Source organism: Rhinopithecus roxellana, chromosome 7, assembly GCF_007565055.1.
Source record: "Rhinopithecus roxellana isolate Shanxi Qingling chromosome 7, ASM756505v1, whole genome shotgun sequence".
Classification (NCBI taxonomy): domain Eukaryota; kingdom Metazoa; phylum Chordata; class Mammalia; order Primates; family Cercopithecidae; genus Rhinopithecus; species Rhinopithecus roxellana.
In genome coordinates this window covers 135,114,314-135,135,062 of record NC_044555.1, presented here as the reverse complement: position 1 = coordinate 135,135,062, position 20,749 = coordinate 135,114,314, and the positions used below count along the sequence as shown (strand labels likewise).

General features: G+C 41.2%; 1 protein-coding gene across 6 annotated transcripts in view; it reads right to left on the bottom strand.

The window, feature by feature from the left end:
* Positions 1 to 20,749, bottom strand: part of AFF2 (AF4/FMR2 family member 2) — a 518,440-nt gene that overhangs the window by 25,789 nt on the left and 471,902 nt on the right. For 5 of the 6 annotated variants that reach the window (XM_030933764.1, XM_030933766.1, XM_030933765.1 and 2 more), the window contains 7 exons: positions 18,858 to 19,017; positions 15,982 to 16,992; positions 14,152 to 14,273; positions 9,682 to 9,904; positions 5,509 to 5,798; positions 4,884 to 4,947; positions 1,017 to 1,153 (listed from right to left, as the gene is read on the bottom strand). In XM_030933764.1, the coding sequence (XP_030789624.1) occupies positions 1,017 to 1,153; positions 4,884 to 4,947; positions 5,509 to 5,798; positions 9,682 to 9,904; positions 14,152 to 14,273; positions 15,982 to 16,992; positions 18,858 to 19,017 (2,007 nt within the window). The remainder of the gene's footprint in view (positions 1 to 1,016; positions 1,154 to 4,883; positions 4,948 to 5,508; positions 5,799 to 9,681; positions 9,905 to 14,151; positions 14,274 to 15,981; positions 16,993 to 18,857; positions 19,018 to 20,749) is intronic. The other variant, XM_030933767.1, reaches the window with a different exon arrangement.

Here is a 20,749-nt window from a genome sequence, read left to right as displayed (position 1 = left end):
ATTCTTTTTATCTTTTGGAATGTGTCACTGGGAAAATATACACACTAAATCTGTCCAATGTTTGTCTGAAGATTTAGGTACAAATATCCTCAGATTTGTAACAGTTAATGCAGATACAAGCAAGATAGTATAAACCAGTCCTGGCATGATTGATTAATCAAGCCAGATGGAACTGGACATAAGGACTTTTCAGGTAAAAAACTGCTTACTCAATCAATCAAAAGTGATTATTTAGTCCATCTACTGAACGATGGTGCTTATTCACTATTCAGGGGTGGATTAAATTATTGTATAAATATCTGCAAATCACTGGGTAACACCAGAATGGATTATTTCTTCTTCTACCTCTTCTTCCTCTTCTTCTATGAATTTTTTGATAACCCAGAATTTCTACACCACCAAGACCAACAGCCAGAAAATTTCATTTAAAATATAAATGAAACCAATAATGTGTGCAGTTAATATCCCCTCTCCTATTCTCATCCTCTCATCTGTACCGCCAGCCCCTACTACCACCTCATCTATTTCCCTAATTCCAGATGCATAGAAAGTCTACTCCACACCTGCAGCCTTAAACACCAACTCCGAGTTGGAACGGTGCCCCCTCCCTTTTTAATAACCAAGATAAAAATTCTTAGAAAACATGGTTTGTAATAGACATCCTGAGAGCACCATTTTTTTTTGAATTATAAAACTGCACCTTTGAAAAGACAAGTCAATGCTAAATGGTAAAATGATACTTATTTCTACCCACTACATTTCCATTTTAATGTTACGAATATTGAAAATTATAACACTCACATTATAACTTCTGGAGGAGATAATTTATAAAATCAATGTCCATCAATTATAAATTTTCCATGATATTAATAAAATAGCAAGAACTAATTATCATGACTTCTAAGAGGATGGCTTGGACAAATTATTAATAAGTGGAAATGATAAATTTTTAAAAACATAGCTTCTAATTCTAGCTGAAATGAGTGTAGGAAGATGATTGCAGAAAGGCCATTCACCTGAGGAGCTCCACAGTCTCAGAGTACATGGTGTACGGGGACTTTGCTTCCAGAGGGTCGCGTTCCATGGCATTGCCACATTCAGTGAAGGACAGGGCGGCATCAGCATAATTCACAGCTTTGCCAAATTTCTCGAACTGAAACAGGAAGATGACTCGTCAAGATGATACTCTCTGTTTTCTCCTTCACATATAAGAGTGGTTTGAAACGGGGGTAGTTTTGCCCCCTTGCCACAGGGAACATTTGGCAATGTCTGGAGACACTTTCAGTTGTCACTCCTGGGGAGAGGGGGCATCTGGTGAACAGGGACCAGGAACGCTTATAAACTTCTGCAATGCCCAAAACAGCTCCCACAATAGAGAATGAACCGGCCCAAAATGTCAGCAGTGCCCAGGCTAAGAAACCCTGATACAGAAGACAATGTATGAATTGGTCTTAACAATGAAGTTACCAGCTTAAGGTTCTATCGTCATGACACCAAGGCTAGCTGAGAAGAGAAAAATGCAGGCAGGGTGTCATATGTAGTTCCTGGCATTGTTGTTGCTGTTCTTGTTGTCTTTTTGCTGGACCTGATCCAAATCATTGCCTCAACTAGTTTCTATTCATGAAATTTACTAAACTATCCCATCATTGTAGTGTCCTATAGACAGTACTTGCAACTAAGGGCTGCTTTTTATAAGTCTCATGGACAATGAACACATACATTTTTGCTTTAGAACTCTTTGTGAGCACATCAACTTTACTCTCAGGAGAAGATTAACAAATTGATGCTATTGTCATGAAAAACGGGAAGCTGTAGTATGCCTGTTGACAATAATCACATCACTTTCATTGTAAATGATAGTTTGAAATAGTGTGTCAAAAAGCCAAAAAATATAGTACTACTAAATATTTTAGTTTAGTAAAATTTTATTGCAAAGGTTTTAGCTCTGATAATGGTCATGATTAAACTGACTTAGACATACTGATTTCTTTTTTATGTGTAATGAATATTATATATGACACTTTTATAGTGAGTATTTTATAACAGGATTTAACATTTTCAATTTTTGATAGCAGGATGTAAGAATTCCACTAATATGGTATTTTATGTAAAAGAAGGAATATAATGCAGATTTAGCTATTTTAATTTTCTTGTATACCTTTTATCAAAATATTTTCTATGCAACTGTGAAAGTTTCAATTCTCAAAATGGCAGAGTAGCTGTCTCTAGCAAAGGATTAAGTACAACCATAAAATGATTAGCTACAGGTCCTGCAGAATCTCTTATTGTAAATGACTTTTTACAATAAATGTTCTTCAGCTTTTATGAGCTGCAGGAATTCTGTGGTTTTCTTTCTGTAAGTTACTGCGGAGAAATACCGGTTTCAATAAAATTCAAGCTGATTTCGTGAAAACTTGTATACATATATGCAAACCAGGTCCTTTCTCTTTTGCCTTACAAGATAATTTCCTTACGTCATCTGGCTTCACTGGCTCTCCCATTTGGAAATTGTTCTTAGATCCTGATTTCTGAAAGTGACTTTTCATTCATAACCCAATAGCTGGAGAGATCTGTAAAGATCACCTAGCCTAAAGCCCTTCTTCCCTAGGAGTAGCTGATGTCCAGACAGAAAATTACATGACCATAGTGCCAATTAATAGCCAAGTTATGCCCCACCCCTGGGACTGTTTCCCCATCCATAAAATGAGTGGCTTAAACTATAAGGATGCTTCCCAGGCTAATATACACATAAGCCTAGCAAAAATATCATTCCTCTAAGTGTTCCTCAACCTTTTTTTTTTCAATATCACCCCCCCACCACCAAGAAATTTTTAAGATACCATCAGCCCTCTTTATCTGTGGGTTCTGCATCCATGGATTTAACCAATCTTAAATCAAAAATATTCAGAAAAAAATGAATGGCTCCATTTGCACTGAACATATACAGACTTTTTCTTGTCATCATTCCCTAAACAACTCATTATAACAACTCTTAACATAGCATTGCATTGTATTACATACTATAAGTAATCTAGAGATGATTTAATGTATATTAGAGGATGTGAACAGGTTATATGCAAATTGCCATCTTATATCAGAGACTTGAGCATCTGAGGATTTTGGTGTCCAAAGGGGTCCTGGAACCAATCCTCTATAGATACAGAGGGATCACTGTATTTTTTCACGTACCCCCAATGAAATTTTAATACAAAAAATATACTTATTCTCTCTTTATGCCCTGTGGCCCCCTGGAGGGTCACACCCCATTGCAATAACTAAAACTTTTTCACCCCATCTCCAAAACCAATTTTTGCCCCCATAGGGGCAGTGTCTCCCCAATTGGGAATGCATATTCTAAATGGATTAGACCAAATGTGATCCCTTGAAAGACATATATGTAAACACAACCTTGGAATGTAGTGTTATTAGTTCATAATTATATGTATATATGTCTGCGGCACTGATTTTTCTCAGTTCCTCAAACATTTCATTTACATGGTCTCCTGTGTACATCCCAGTCTTCATCAGCTCATGTAACAGCTTGTCAAAGGAACATGTGTATGCTCCCTAACTCCAATTTTGACAGATGGCAAACCCTAGGAGCACCTGAGTGCTCTGTAGTGCCATAGAATTGAGGACATTTAGAGAAAACCTTTGGTCTTTGAGGCAGCAGCATTGCCATCCAGTGCCTTTCAAATCTCTCATCACCGATACAATGGTCACAGGTACAGTTGTCCTGGCATCTCCAATGGAGTTAGCACCCAGCCTGCCTTGTCATTTTTGTCTGCAGGAGCAGGGGAAAATTGTTTCTAAGGAACAATTTACACCACAGAAAGGTTACCTGGAGACACTAAGCAATTTGTACCACAGCAGGGAAATGACAGAAAGTAGGGAAAAGGCAGATGTAAGGACCATGGACAGTTGATGTTGGCCACATACTAGTCATGGTATTTCATCACAGCATTCCCAGTATAAAACACTACTGGGACAACTAAGTCCTAGCGGGACACAATGCAATGTTTGAGGATGCTATTTTTTAACCCAATGGGGTTTAGTCAAAGTGAGAAGCCTGAATTTAGGGCCTTCCCTAGGACAGTGGTTCTCAAATATCTGCACTTGGGAATCTTCTGGGGAGCTTTAATACTCATTCCTGGGTCCCAGTCCCAGAAATTCTCATTTCATTGGTCCGGGATATGGGGTAGGCATCAGAGTTATTCTAAAGCTTCCCATGTGATGTGTGGTTGAGACCCAGTGTTAGGAGCCTCAACCAAATCAAACAACTCAAAATGTTGAGCTTATCACTGATCTAGGTGGCTAAAACCTTTGGAGGCAGCTGGGTAAAGTATCTTGAGAAATCCAGATGACAGCATTTCTTTTCTCTGCTTGGGGGCCCAGCCTAACTGTGGGGCTCACTCTGAAAACATGTCATCAAATGCAGCAAGGAGCTGAGTTTTTCCTCAGGCCTAGTTTTCCCAAAGCCAATTTTTGAGGCCATTTAGACAGCTCTAAACAACTCTCACATTCTCACATGACTTCTGGCTTACTGGACCCAAAAAGCGCATCATTTCCAGGGAAGTTTCATAAGTCATTTCAAATTCACTTGAAAGATAATGACTATGGTATATGCCATTGAGCTTCTGAAGTTGGGGCAAGGGGAAGAACAGTGGGAAAACAAATGACATGATAACCAAGCCCTGAGAACTTTGGAAATTACAGAGCTAAGTAATTCACCAGCTCAAATCTCCTTGTGTCAGGGCAGCAATGTGTTGACAGGCAGGTGTGGGCTGTGCTACTGAAAATTTGTTTGGAAAAGTGCTTTCTTTGTTTGCTTTTGAAACATAAATCCTTAATGGGAACAAAGCAATGAGAAAAAGGGAACCTACCAGCGCATCAGCTTTGTGCTTCAGCTTCTTAGCTTCTTGCATGTAATAATCAGCATTGTGAACCCTAAATAAACAAAACAAGCTCTTTCAGAAACCAATGCTTCATCTTTTCATTAAAAGACTGAATCATCAAACCTTTTCTGCTATAAATTTATTCCCATATAATGCCTTGAAAAAGGCAGACTAATGCTGTCATTCATATCATAACCAACCTTGAAATAATACTGTAAATGAAATCTGAAGTACATAATGGCCCATTAGGATAAATAACCACATCCTCCAACCCCAACCATTACAGTTGTCCAAATAGATCAAACAAAACCTGGCTATAAATCTGTGTATTGGTTATATGTGAGGACATGGATAGGAAAGGACAAAACAACCTGCCTTTGCACCTGCCTTTGGAACAGTAACAATGCTGCATAATTAAAATGGTACAAAAACATTTCTTGGTGGGGACAGAGTGGTGAGTGTGTATGCAGCAGGTGGGGTGTACTTTTAAGGGTATAGGATTTGATGCTGAGGTCTTATTTGGGGTGACACATGCATAGCACTAAAAAAGCCACGCTACCCCCATCCCCCATTCACTACTCCAAACTGTCCATGATAATCTGGAACAACATACGAGTCATCAAAAGTGAGCTTGGGTCTCCGGACATTAGTGCTGCTGCTGGATAGAAGGGGCAGAGCCGCCCAGGATGTCATCTCCAGGTGACTGCTATCCATGAGGCCAGTAGTGATGGTAGAGGTGATGGTGGAAATGGTAGTGGTAGTAGTTGTGGTGGTGGCCGTGGCAGTGGCAGTAGCTGTAACAGTGGTGGTGACAATGGCAGTAGCAGTGACAGTAGCAGTGGCAATAGCAGTATTGGTGACAGTGACGGTGGCAGAGGATGCCTTTTTTGGAGTGTCTCCATCCTGGGAAAAAGGAGTACAAATAGTTTCCATTAGGTCCAGCTTTTTAAAACATCTTGTCATAAATGCTTTGAATGTCAAGCACGTTAAGAAAGAAGGCAAAAAAAAAAAAAAAAAAAAAAAAAAAAAAAAAAAAAAAAGAAAAGAAAAGAAAAGAAAAAGAAAAAGAAAACAATACACACAGCTTGAGGATAAATAGGTGACCCTGGATATTTTATGAACACCATGAATCACCAGCTTTTATTCTATGATGACACCAAACATCAAGCTAATCGGGTGCTGTGATTACATAGCTCCACCATCCCATTAAGACAGCCACAGCAAAGGTCTAAATCCAGTGGTAAATGTGAGGGAGAAGGGAAGGAAGAATATAGAGAGGAGAGAGGAAGAGGGAGGGAGAAAGGAAGAGATGCATGGACGAAGAGAGGGAGAGATAGAGATATTAAATAAATCCCTTGACCCTGATGTGGGTATTTTTGATACGGGAGCCAACCCAGAAGCTTTCTCTAGGGTAAGTAACGTCCTCAGGTCACTCTGCAAAATACCGGATACAGTCCAGCAAAATACCAGGAAATTGTACTCTAATCATCCCTGCCCTGGCTGAACTGAGGTTGAATCAGCCCTTTTGTTCATGTGAGGCACTTGATTGGTTTCTAGCTAAATGAAATGTGAATTTGTCTCTATTTTGTTTTGAAATCTTGGGATGGTGAAGCCTCATTTCTACCAGGGCCAAAATCAAATGGGTAAAATACTTACAAGGGCTTTGCTTTGAACCGTCATTGCTATAGAGAGGATGGGGAAAGGAGGTGGTAAGATTTGTAATTATGTGACAGTGTGGTATCACAAGACCACCTGCTGTGTTCAAGTGGCCGACTCTGCCCTCCCGCCCCCAGCAACTGTAGGACTCTCCTGACTGTTCTCTCTCTGACCATACTTCCCACGGTGCCTCCTCTTTCTTCTGCTCTTCTGAATTGGTATCTCTCTAAGGTTGATGTTCCCCAAAGTTCACTCTGCAGATCTCTTCTTTCTTGATATGATCTGTCAACCTTGTGTGTTGTTGGCACAGATTCAACAATAAGTAGGTAACACCCAAATGGAAACCTCAATCTTACCCAATCTCCAAAGCTCCAGCCTACAGTAACCATCTTTGGACAATTCCACCAACATGGCCATTAGCACCTCAAATTTTTGGCAAACCAAATCACTAATCAAACCAGTTTTCTGTTTCTGTTAATGGCAGGATGGTCTTCCCTGTTATCAAAGCTGAATTTCTCAATGTCAATAGAGCTTCCAAACTGAGTTTGGCACAGTTACACAGGGAACTGCAGTAGTATCTGGGCTAGGGGCACTGAAACTGGCAAGGTAGAGACTCCCCACCTTTCCTTTCACCTGAGCTGCTCTGCTTTAATCAGCTTTATATATTGAAGTTCCGTAAATTATTTCATTTTGAACAATGATAATGCTCCTAAAACTCTTTTTGAAAACCACTGCTCTGTTTCATCTTTAATTAACAGTTAATTGGAGTTAATTACTCCTATTAATTGTACCTCTCCAATATCTCTCGAATTTGTCCCTTTCTCCCTCAAAGCCTCAAAATGCAGGCCCTCACGGCTTCTCACTGAGACTAACAAAGAGTCTCCTGTCTGGACTCCCAGCCCTTGAGCTAGCTTCTGCCTCCACCCTCATTCTGCTGTCTGCTAGCTTGCACTTCCTGAACAAATTTCCTAGCATCTCCCTGCCCTGCACTCAAATACAAACTCCAGGCTGAAGCTCCTTTGCTGGCATTCAAGGCCCTACCTGATTTGGCTGCAGCTTTCTGTGCAATCAGTGACTGTTCCCTTCCATGAACCTTAGTTTCAACCGAACTGAACATGCCCTTGCTTTTTTCACTTTCCTGATTTGAGACATGTGAAGTTTTGGATTTCAAAAAGCCTTCCATTCATTTCTCTCTCTCTCTCTCTTTTTTTTTTTTTTACCACCTTGTGATAATGTATTCAACTTATTATTTTCGTTGCATTTTGAAAATTTTAAAATTGTAAAATACACATATAATAAAATTTATCATCTTAACCATTCTTAAGTGTACAGTTCAGTCATGTTAAGTATATTCACACTGTTGTGCAACCAATCTCCAGAACTCTTTCCATCTTGCAAAACTGAAACTCTGTACCCATTAAACAGTATCTCCCCATTTACCCTTTGCCTTAGACCCTTGCAACCCCCATTCTACTTTCTGTCTCTATGAATTTAACTACTCTGGGGAACTCGTGTCAATGGAATCATATGGTCTTGGCCTTTGGTGTCTGGCTTATTTCACTTAGCATAATGTCTTCAAGGTTCATCCATGTTGTAGCATATGACAGGATTTCCTCCCTTTTCCATTTTTGTGGATAGACCACATCTTCTTCATCCACTTCCCTTCATTTTTAAACCCTACTCATCTATTAAGGACCAACTCAGGAAACGCCTCCTCCACCAGGAAAACTACCTTATGCCTACAGCCAGAAGTGCTTTAATCCTCCTTGGACCATTTAGAGACCTGTCTCTATCCCTGCCCTAAGACACCAATCACCAGCTATTTTACATTCTAGTCCTTTGAGCACATGTCTCATTGCTCACTTTAGACTGAGAGCTCTTTGAACACTGGAGCTATCTCTGATTTATGATACTGTCCCTCCACCCCACAGCCCAGTGCCGTCAGTGTTTGCTGAGTGCATGCATGCACGTATGCACGGACACTTGCCATAGTCAACAGGGTCACTTTAAAGATAAAAGCCAAATGTGAAATGTATTTCTTATATTTATGTGGATCTTTTACAGTTGATCCTGGACCTTCTGAATATGAAATAATTATTACCACCTAGATCTCACTGATATAAATGTGCTGAGAACCTATGCATCTACAAATTGCTATGATGGATACGAAGAAAACAAATATTTTTTTCAACCTAAACATTTTAAAGGAAACAGAGCCGTAAAACACTTGTAAGCCAGCTCCATGTCTCCACTGCCACAGTCAGATTGGCCTAGACCAAACAGTTAGGCCAGCCCAAGACAGTGTCATTTGTCTCTATGGCCAAGATGTACGGCAAGAACCCTGGCATTTATGTCAGTCCTGGCACATCTGACTGGAAATGGCTGAATTCAGCCATGATCATGTAAGTTATACAGAAATGTTATCTCTCTATACTTACTCACCCGTTGAGTCAATAAACAGGACTTCATGCCTAGATGGAATAGAGAAGACTCTGCGAGCACAAAATTGCAAACGTCTTTGGAGCTAGAAGAAGCTTCATAGATCATCTAGTCAAATCCACTCATGTTATTATCTCAGAGATGTTTCCTGATTGGCCCAGAGTCATAGAGCAAATTTGTTGCAGTGCTAGCACTATGCAAGTTGAGAGTTAAGTGTCTTAACTCACAGGGTAAGGCAAAAATTATACCACAAAGTCTCCCAGATTTCAAATCATTAATAGAAAGAAAGAATGGCCTAAGAAGAGGCATTGGTTGCTCACTGCTATCAGAGAAGCCTAATGATTTCCCTAAGAAGGATGATATATTTCTAGGAGAAAATATTAATATATTTATCATGTTTACCCAGTAGATTTTAGCCCTTGTGGAAATGACTTTGCAGATTCTTTTAAGCATTATCAGTGTCATAATAACATCTGTAGCATTTATAATTCCTAATTATTTGTGACAATATACTAGGCACTATACAAAGAGAAATAATGGAGAGTTTGTGTGTTTGTATACACAGGCCTCTCATACTTTTTCACTGCATCTTCCTCCCTTCCTCCTGTAACATCCCCAAATGATCAAGTTAGATGAGCTGGGTTAACTTGTTTCTATCTGACAATTACAGTATTTCTTCCAAGATGCTTACATTTACCGATATCCCTTTGAAAGTAGCACAGAATTTGCCTTCAGTTCTCTTAGGTTTGGTAGATGTGATTTGTCCAGTCACAGAGCTGCTTTTGTCTTGACTAAAGGGACCATTATTGCCACTGACATTTCTGCGGCGTGGAGGGTCCTCTGGCAGTGGGGAAAGTGGAGGAGGAAATAGTTTCTCTTCCTTTCTTCTATTTGCTCTCCTGGATGAATTATTTCTGTGGAAAACAAGAAGTGTAGGGTGTCATAAAGTCTTCTCTTTCTTTATTCTGATTTTCCCCATGATGCTAGTACTGTCAGCTGAAGTCATATTTTAATTGCTATCCCTCTACCTATGGTGAAGAGTATATATAAAAATGCATGTAGACATGGATATAGATATCTATATAAATACAGATATCTCTCTATATAAATATAGATATATGTATACATATGTATCCAAGAATAAATTCATGTCTTTGCAGCAGAACTCCATGACAAATGTAAATGTCTAATGGAGTGTGCTACAGTAGGATATTTTCAACTTTTCAAGATTACTGTTAATTAGATTTTTATGGAAAATACAATGAAGACTTTAATCCCATCATTTTCCAGGATGGTTCCTATTTATTTTGCCCTAGGACTTAACTGCACAATCATGCAATAAATGGCACAATAAACAATCAGTGGAAGAATATTTTCTTAAGAAATATTATGCTTATGCATTACTTAGAAATAAATAATGCACTAAATAGTTTTGTGACATACAATGCAAATTGTATATACAGAATGTTCTACTCTAACGCCAAGCATAATGAGCCTCTGACCTTAAATTGTTATACTGAAGTACTGATGTACTCCACTTTACAAAACTCCATTTAAAAATATTATTACGTCATATTCACATTAGACATCTGCAATTTTAAAAGTACTCCCGTGCTTTCAAACTGATTTATCTGCCCATTAAATGGGCACCATCAAATAGTCTGAGACTTCAAATAAAACAGTACAAGTGAAACCTTATGCTAGCTGCTTAACATGGTAATTGGGTCATGGATTTTCATTTTAGTTACTGTCTTAGACAAATCAATGAAGATTACTTGAATTTTAATCTTTTCTTAGACAACTAATATTGCACTGTGCAGCTATTTACTTTTCATGATTATTGACTACAATTTTCAATAGCAAATTAAGTCAACAAGAATTTATGTTTTCCTCTTGGTCAATTTCAGTCAGTGTCTAGAAATATAGATTTACAATATCTCAAAACAACAAATCAAAGATGAACAAGCATTCAAGTGGTCTGATTCCCTGAAATAGAAGTCAGTGCAGACTCCTTGGCCCACTTCCACTGTGTTGCACAAATTTGCCAGTTGTAATATGTGTCATCTTCTCCATCTTTTGTTTCATAAATGTGGCCCTATGTTAATTTTTGTTGTGTAGTGAAACTGAAAAAACACAACTGTTTCTGTCATTACCTCAATTGATTAAAATTAATTAAAAATACTTTCCAATGGATTTTAAAAATTGCTTTGACATATATAACCATTTTAAAATACTAGTGATGCCTGATTAAAATGATGGTGAACATATGGATCAAGATTCTTGTCCATGAGGAAGCTCCACAAATAGCAGATCATATTAAGTGTAATAATTACAAAGGCACCAGGCCTTTGGGAATTTATATGTGTGGATGTCAAGTATGGCTGTGGTATCTACAGGAGGTGAATGGTGGCTCATTAGCTGTAACTACTCCCCAACTACTTGAGCTGCCTGAGAAGAAACTGGGGGCTGCAAGGGAAAGAGCTACTTCTGAGAGGCAGTTACTTTGCCATTGGCAACTACAGTCATTCAATGCCTACCTGTCTGCCACTAAACCAACCAGCGGGGATTCATTGCATTCTGTACAGTGAGCGCCTGTGACCTGGCCCTTTTACATCTGCCTGGTCGTGATGTGGCACCATGGGGTCTTTAAAGACTTCTTTGGTGAAAGATACCCAGGGAGCATTTTCTAGAGACCACTCAGTCATTGTTACGACTTCCAACTACAAAAACAGCTTTTGCGTCTTTGGGTACCTCTTCCAATAGGCCAGAGGAGAACAGTAGAGAAAAGAAGAGCATCACCACCTGCACTCAATTCTTAGAGGGCCTGCTGAAGGTACCAGCTCTAAAAAAGAAGGGGAGGTCCAGGAGGGTCCTTCTGTTGAACTGTGGAGAACTATAGCTGTCATAGTCTGGTGTGGAATCTTTGTTAGGTTTAGAATAGTCATTTAGAAAAGTGAATGTTGTCTCCCATTTTGTTTGAAAGGTTAATAAGGCACAAGAAGCAAAGCTTGAGGAGAGGATTCCCAGGAGGAGACCGCTAAGAGGTCAGTTATTGCTTTATTCTTCCTCAACTCCAGAAAGTTTTCCAGAGAAAACTCATCTGTTTGATGGGCATAACAAACTGATTGAGGCTCTTTCTGAACGATAAATGCTACAAGGGAAACACTGCTTTCCTACCTACTAGAAAAGCAGAGACATTGTAAAGATAGTGGATTAAAGACACCATTTGGTGTAAGGAACATGGCTGTGCTACAGCCAAGCAGGCATAGGGCAGCAGGCATAGGCTGAAGTAAACAGCCTAGATGACTCAGTGGATTGGGGCACAAGCACACAGTCCCACGTCTTATATAATCATAGCCATGAAGACGCAACATAGAGAAGCTCACCACCTGGCTCTCAGCCACTATTGTTTGTGTAATGTGTAAATGTAACACTCACCCTGTGAAGGAGCTGCTGAATAAAGCTATGTCTCATTTACCTGCTGTCTTTTGAGTGTTCTTCCAGCTCCCTGCCCCATATCCACACACTCGCCTCAGACCTCAGCTGGGGCTGGACCCCAACCCTGAGCATGACATTTGGTAAGAACCAACTCAAATGACTAGACCTTTATGTAATACTTGGTCATCTCTCTTTTATAAGATGGGGAAAGTGACAGGCCACTGGGTCACCTAGAGAATGTATCAGTGGGGACTGAAGGTTGTGGCAAGGCTGGATGGCCCAAATTGGTCCAAGCCTGGAAACTGAGGAAGCAATGCCACCACAGCTATGCCATTTTAGTACTTCTTCCTTGCAAACAATGGAGGAGGGCTCTGGAATGACCATGCCTGACCATCAGGGGAGCATGCCTCCTCACATGCCTGATCCACCCTGAGGTGAAGGGGTCAGCTTGCTCCACTGGAAGGGTCTCTAGTTCTGAGAACTTCAAGTATGTATGTGAAGGGATGTTTCGAGCAAAGTTATATCAGAGAATACAGACGCACCTCACCAATAACTACTGATCCTCAGGGAGAGAGCAGCCCAGGACCCAAATCTCCTTATTAGTTAAACCAGATCTAGTGGTAATTAATCTTTTCTTTCCTTTCATCTCAAAACAACAAAGATCCAGACAAATGTAAGCTGATAACTTATTTCCAACATCTTATCTGTAGCAGATTGATGCCATATCACTGATGTTAAACTGTAATCTGTGAAATCAATTGTTAGCAGCAGTTAGCCAGATTGCCTCTCTGCTCTGGGCTGCTAATAGGCTCCAAAACTGGGCTTTGATGGAAGTAATCTCTAACGTTGAATGAATTTATGGCAATAATTACTCAGACAGAATGGTTCAAGTAGCTGACATGATTGTTAGTTAAGTGGTATTTATAAGACAGAAATAACTTGGTCACAATGCTTGGCAGAAACAGAAGGCAGGACTTCTCTGGAGAAGACTCAAGCTGTTTGAGTGAGGAGGTGCCAGGAGGCCTCCTGATGGACACTGGAACCTTCCACACAGAGAGAGAAGGAAAAAGGGGTGCCAGCTCCTTGGAATGACATGTTTGGGGGAGGCCAGAGAGATGAGCTGTCTGGGAGTGGCCCTCGTCCTGGGACGGTTCTGTGTCAGGAAAAGCCGGCATTTTATGTTTTCATTCCCTTGGCTTCTGTGGAATTCCGGACATAGCTACTGGTCCTCAAGATTCATATCAATGTTAAGTAATGACATCAAAGAGGAAGCAGCTGCCTCATTCTGTCAAGATCAAGGAGTTGCTTTTCCAGGGAAATTGGGTAATCACCATCAGAACTGAACGTTGGGTAGAAGCAAGTGATCTGGTGAAAGTGATAGGGCTTCTCTTGATGCTTCTTGTTAATTTGTTTACTTCCTTTTACCCTTCACTGAGTGCTAAAAGTTCATTTTGACTAATTTTAGTGATAAATCTGAATTACAGTAAAGAAATGTTGCTAAAAGCTCATGGAGTCACCCCAATTCTGGCAGCCTATGTTCCACCCCTCATCACACCCTTGTTAGACCAGTGGCCAGGGACAGCTGTCAGGCCTTGACTGAGAGACTCCTGTTTTTTACCTTAAAGTATTCTGGGTCAAGATTCCCCCAAACAGGTTCAATCAGGATTTCGTAGGAGTCTGAACAATCATACCAAGCCATCATACAGAGACAGGGCAAACTCACTCTCTAGTGTTGGGAGGCTTGTGGGGTGGGGCTGGTGAGATGCAAGGGGGGAGCAAGCAGATAGTTGTGGCCTCCTCCAGGCGCTGCTTCTTCTCAGGGATCTTCTCTGCAACTTCTGTTGGCTTTAACAAGGAAAAAATACACAGAGCTTGAAATGCATGGCGTCATTCAGATAACCATATTTTATACACTAAAAACATGAGCAAGATACATAGTTCGCTTTTATTTTAACTTCTAGATTAGGTAGGAGAGTTAAATGTGCACCTTTGATCAGACAGAAAAGCAATCAACCTGCCTAGCCTAGTCCTACCAAGAAGTTGGCATTTGGAAGAGTGGAACTGTGTGATCTGAACCTCTGTGTAAAGACTGAGTGGCATGGGAATCTCACGACAAAAGTAAAGAGAATCTATTAATACAAATTTTGGACACTTCTCCTATCAACAATGCCTCCACAAATGAGTGGTTTAGAAACTGATATTGTAACTTGAATGTAACATAAATCCTGTCCAAGCAGCATGGGGATCATGGCTGACATATAAAGGTTGCTTACACAATGAGCACCATGCAAGGAAATGAACCACGTTCAAAGCACACCTTTGGACTTTTGCATGTGCTGTTTTGAAGGTACATTGTCAGCTGTGGTTGTACTGTCATCATCACTAAGTGTGGAGAATCAGTGGTAGGGCAAAGGCCTTTGACTTCTTGGTCCCTATTTTGGAATATAGGTTGAGTAGCCATTATCCAGAATAGTTGGGACCAGAAGTATTTCAGATTTTGAATATTTTTGAATTTTGGAATATTTGCATTAAACTTACCAGTTGAGCATCTCAAATTCAAAAATCCAAAATTGGAAAATGCTCCAGTGAACATTTATTTCTCCTGAGTGTCTTGTCAGTGCTCAAAATGTTTCAGATTTGGAGCATTTTGGATTTTGAATTTTCAGATTTGGGATGCTCAAACTGTAATCTCATTAGGTATGTCGGTATGCAACTCAGAGAGAATACCCCCTGTTTTGGAACTTGTAAAGTCAATCTGAATGATGACTGCAATCATTCTTGCAGCATCCTAGTCAGTAGGATGGCCTGGCCACAGTGGGGGCTGCAGCTCAATGAGGAATCTTAAGTCTTTCCTGGAAAGGGACAGAATAAATGAAGAAAGGACTGAGAACCTCCTTTCTAGCCACTGTGACAGCACTGGGACAGAAATAAGATTACCTGAATATCATCATGAGATAACATCACTCTAAAAAAATCCTACCCTGAGATGTGGAGATACAACAGAATGAGCGTATTGGATACCAAACCATTTCTCTAGATGTAGTTCAAATGAAAAGGGCCACTCTGGATTTCACCTTATGAGTATTCTTTATAGCCTTGGAATTCAGCTCTAACCTCCTGCAGGTAAGATTTTCCCAAGTCAAGCCTACCACATAGGTCAGTGATCCCAGCAGGCTGGGCAGAACATGTGGTTGGTAGGACCCAGGAGGCTCAGAGTATAACCGGGCTGTGGAGATGCTAATGTTTGTCCAGAGAAATGAAGAAGCCCCAGAAGATGCATTTGGACATTGAGGGCACTTGTGTATTTTTCTTTCCTATGCATCATAAGTCCTCATATGCCATAATGGACGCTCTTGCCACTGGCTACAGATCATTCCTAGTTTTTCCTCTCTGGTCATGTCAAATACTGCATTTCCCACAGAAAGCATCATCACCTTTACCAAAATCTGCAATGCACTGCCATTGGCTTCCTTGAAAATGAGGCTCAAGATCAAGTTAGACAACAAACAAACACTGCTCACAAGCACTTGGCAGGCCACTTTGGACAGCTTACCTTGTGCTTACGCTTGCCTTTAGGGGCTGGTTTCTCCACAGCTGTGACAGCTGTCTGACGCTTGGGTTTTGTGGCAGTCTCCTTGTGGTCTGGCTTGGCAGGTGCTGCATGGAGTGAGTTGTGGCCAGGTACTCTAGAGAGTAAGTCAAGGTCAATCTTCACCCACAGGTTTTTCAGGTTCTCATGATCTCGCAGAGGGGACAGTATTTCAGTTTGCATGACAGGAATGGGTGAAAATGTTGGCTCTTCATTACTGATGGATAAGTTGTTGTTGCTGCCACTGCTACTCATTAAGGTGCTGAGGGTCAGACTGGCACCACAGATTTCCTTGGATTTGGCAGTATTACCTCCAGAAATAATGCACGGAGGCAGGACTTTGATTTGCAGGGTCTCTTCCTGATCTGTGTTGGAGTCAGATGTAGATGAATCTGTTTCAATGAATTCCCGAGATTTTGGCACAATCTTGCCAGGCCCTCGGTACTTCTTCTTCTCGGTGGCCAAGGGGATGTTAGGTCTTGGTTCTTTCCTAGGGGCTGGTTTGTGGGCAGCGGCTTTGCTGCGGCCTCTTGGTGGGTCAGGAAGCTCCACGCTTTCTTTTTCTTTGGGAGTGCTGCTGGTAATGTTTGGTTTGGGCCAGGTAAACTCGTCAATGCTGGTGTTCTTCTCAACCTTTTTGGGCTGTTTTTTCCCAATTGTCCTTTGAGCCACTGTCTCACTACTTGTTGACAACTTATGCTTCAAAGCCTTTGTTTCTGGAATTTTCTGAGTGGGCCGTGGACGGACTTTCTCCCTAATGAGGCTGAGGAGAGGCCTTTCTTTGGGTTCAGCTGGGACCTGACTGGCATTCGTCTTCACTTTCATCTGGACTTCCATTGGTTGGATGATTGGAGGAGGCAGAGAAATAGTCTCCATGGGTGTTTCATTTTGGCTACAAATAAAAGACTTATTCTGGGATGTCACTTTGTTAAGCCATTTATCCAGTTGCCACTTGTTGGTTGAGGGTGGTTCAGGCTGCAGATTGAGAAACAGCAGCAAGAATGATTTTTACACTTGGGAAGGATTCAAGAGAACCCTCAGTACAGAGACTACCACTAAAAGCTTTGGATGTCAAGTGACTGTTCACACATATACAAATACACACACTCATACACACACACCTGCACACACCCACTATCCATAATATTCAAATGACCTAAATAACCAGATACAAACCAGCTACAGTCTAGTTATTTAAACTCATTTATACTCCTTCTCTGAAAATATTCTCTACTTTGGCCAGAAAGAAAAGAATTATTCATAGACAGATGTTCCAGTGGGTTGGCAGGGATGCCCATGAGGGAAACCTGTTTCCAAAATCCTCTGTGGGAATCATCAGTCAACCTCTCACCAGGAGGCAGAGGTAATAGTCTCCGATCCTGAAAGGAACGTAAGCGCACCTCAGGTACAATTCAAAAGGAAACGCTTTCCAGCTGCCAGAGTGCCAGTGCCTTCTATGTGATGCTATCATTCCCTGCAAACAGATTAGGCCTTTTGTATTTTTACTGAAGGACAAAAAGAGTTTACTTCCAAAAAATAGAAACCACTGAGCTTTCCTTGGTGTATGGGCAATAACCAATTTATAGGGACATGCATGCAGACATTAGCATCCACTAAACCATGGCAATGATGTGTACTATTCGGGTCCTTGATTCCTAACTCTGAGTTCTGCCAGCTGAAAAAAGAGTCATCATTTTTATTACAAGAGCTCTTCTTTTGAAAGCCATCAGCTGAGGCTTATGGCACCAGCCAATAGAGGGTGACAGAATTAAAAATACTTGAGTAGTTGTGATAGCAACCTGCACAAGACAATGGCAGGCAAGGGTTGAGGAAGTTGTATCGGCTGCCACTGGGGGCAGCGGAGTTCTCGGGTTGAGAACATCAGCTCTGGATACACATAGACTGGGGTTTTCAGTCCTGGCTCTACCACTGTCTATCTGTGAGATCTTGGGAAAGTTCTTGTTAACCTCCTAGAACTTTATTCTCTCATCTACAAAACAAAGATAATAATAAGTACTGTGTAAGGTTGTCATGAGGATGATATGAGACAATGCAAGTCAAGAGCTCAGCACAGTATCTGGCACATGCATGGTCCACGTTCAACAGGTCTTTCTACTATTAATAGCAGGAATATTATTATTGTCTCCAATTTTTCTTTTCTGATTATTGAAAAACAAGTGTATGGAGAGCTGGGGGTTGAGGGTGGAATTTACTTGCTGTAACCAAATGCAGGCTCAGGGAAATTGAGTAGCTATCCTGGACTCAGAGAGGATGTGAAGCAAATTCTTTCATTTCAAAATTATTATTTTAGTATTTCATGGAGCTGTGTTAAATGTCTTGGTGAATTATTATCAAACACACTTGAAGGATGCATATTAAAATAAAGAACATATAACATTTAAATAATCATTTTACCTTTAAGGAAAGCCATACTTCTTGGGTCTTACTTGCCAAGTGGCAATTCTCACTTTAATCACTTTAATCTAGAGTAAGGGTTAGTGTCCCCAAGGCCAGAATTGGATCTTGACTGGCTTCATTGGTTCTCTCAGAAGACAAGCTGCTAGTCTATTCATTACTATGCTAGTTTTACTATGCTACGAGTAGCTAAGTGAGTCACACAGCAAATCAGTCACACAGCAAAGTATGTATGCATGTTAGGACTATGTGAATATATGTTTTTTAAAAATGCTGTTAAATATCTGGATACTTTTCTGAAGTGGTTATTGTGCTTAATTATTGTGCTGAAAGTGTGTGTGTGTGGCGGGGGGGGGGTGTGTGTGTTGAGGGTGCTGCCTCCAGGACAGGCAGATCATGGTTAGGGCCCTGGCACCTTCACTCACCTCTGGAGTGGCCACACGAGGTGCTTCATTAGATTCGCTGTCAGTGGTGCTACTTTCAGTGTCTGAATCTGATTCAGAGCTGCTCTCCGATTCGCTGGAGCTGCCAGAACCCCCACTGGTTTGCACTGCAGGTGGGGGCTGGGGAGTGGCCAAGGGTGGGCTGAAAGAAAAACAACATAATTCATTGCCTCATTTACTCTCAAATCAGATGGAAAACAGCCCAGTTCAGCAGAAGGGCCTATGATCCATGAAATACAGGCAGAGTGGGGTTTACCATCCCCATTTTACAGATAGGAAATGTGAGGCTTAGGAGGTCCAGTGACTGGCCCAAGTTGAAAAGTTTGAAGAGAACCAGGCCTATGTGTATCCAAGTTCCTTGGCTTTCCATCACACTGCCTTGTCTTCCAGAAAACCTTGCCACCCTCACTCAACATAAAAACCTTAAGCCAAGTTTGCATGCCTTCTGGATGCAGATATAGATGTAGTGCCTTAGATGTTGAACTGTCCTTTTTTTTCAGCTAAGATAATTTTTCATTTTTTGTTGCCCCCTTGTTCAATACCCCACAGGTTCATCAAGAGGCTCTGATCTTAGCGAAACATATGGTATATAGTTCTATTACCAAGAAGGAGTGAGTTCAATTATCATTTTAATTAGAGGAAACTAAGGTTCAGAAAGAGGGTGGAGCTGGTCTCTGCCTCCCAGCTAGTTGGAGAGCCAAGACTAGCACCTAGCACTCTGGCCCCCCAGCTGCCTCAAAGGACACTAGTTGTGCTGAGCGTATTCATTGCTGAGGGCCTGGTGCTCAGCCCCAAAGTGACTAGAGTTGGTCCTCAATTTCTGTCTGTTGGGTGTATGAATAAGGGAATGTGACAACACATTCCTAGGCCTCCTCCACCATAAGTTTTATAGCCTCCTTGTAACTCTTACAAGGAGGTGTGATCATAAGAGACCAATCAGCTGTAATGACTGATTTTAAGTTTGTAAAGCTGACCAAGCAAAGCATTTGGAAAGTGACACCATTTGCTACTCTGCCTTTATTGATAATTAATACTCCTCCTTACCAATCGTTTGCTCTCTGTGTCGTATAACAAACAAGCCTCAGCTGCATCTGGGCACACTGGGGTATGCCATCACCTTTCTTTTTCTCATTGTCACTTTGGACTGAATTTTCCTTTCTCTCAGAAATGGGTCTCTAAATTTGGGGGAAGGTTCTAATCTCCCTCTGTCTCTTCAGCCTAACCCCTCTTTGGAGATCAGTTTAGCTCATGGGGAAGGGGGTGCTCAGGGCCTGTTTGTCTGTTTGTCATCTACTGGGCCTTCACAGCCCCTTGCACGCAGCGGCAACTTGACTTGCTCTCTCCCTCGTATTCCCCAAATCTGAAGCAGCAGCTCAGTCAAGAGAGCCCAGTCTGGTCCTGGAGATCACCTGGTCCTGTGGCCCCATGTTTAAATGTGACAAAGACGATCCGCAAGGATTCCCCAGCCCCCAACTCAAGGAGCACAGACCTTTATACATTGTCTGAACCCAAACGAGTTCATGCCCCCACCCCATGCCCTCACTACAGCCTCTTCTCCAACATTACAACTCTCTCGCTGAGCTGGAGCCATACTGAGTTGCTGCTTGGGAAGGAACAGGATCCCTTCAAAACCAGCATGGGCTCCTCATCAGTCACTACTCAGTGCAGAGAGCCTTTCCACTTCCTGTGCCATGTGTCCTTAAAGACTGGCCCTTTAATCTCCCAGGTAGACATTTTCTTTCATATAGTGAAAGCTCATTTTAAACTGCTATCTGCTAAGTAAATGCGAATTACAAGTACATTCCTCTGTCAAGTACATCAAGAGATTAGGGAAAGTACAAGAAATAAGGAGACTACTGTATCTCCTGAGAACT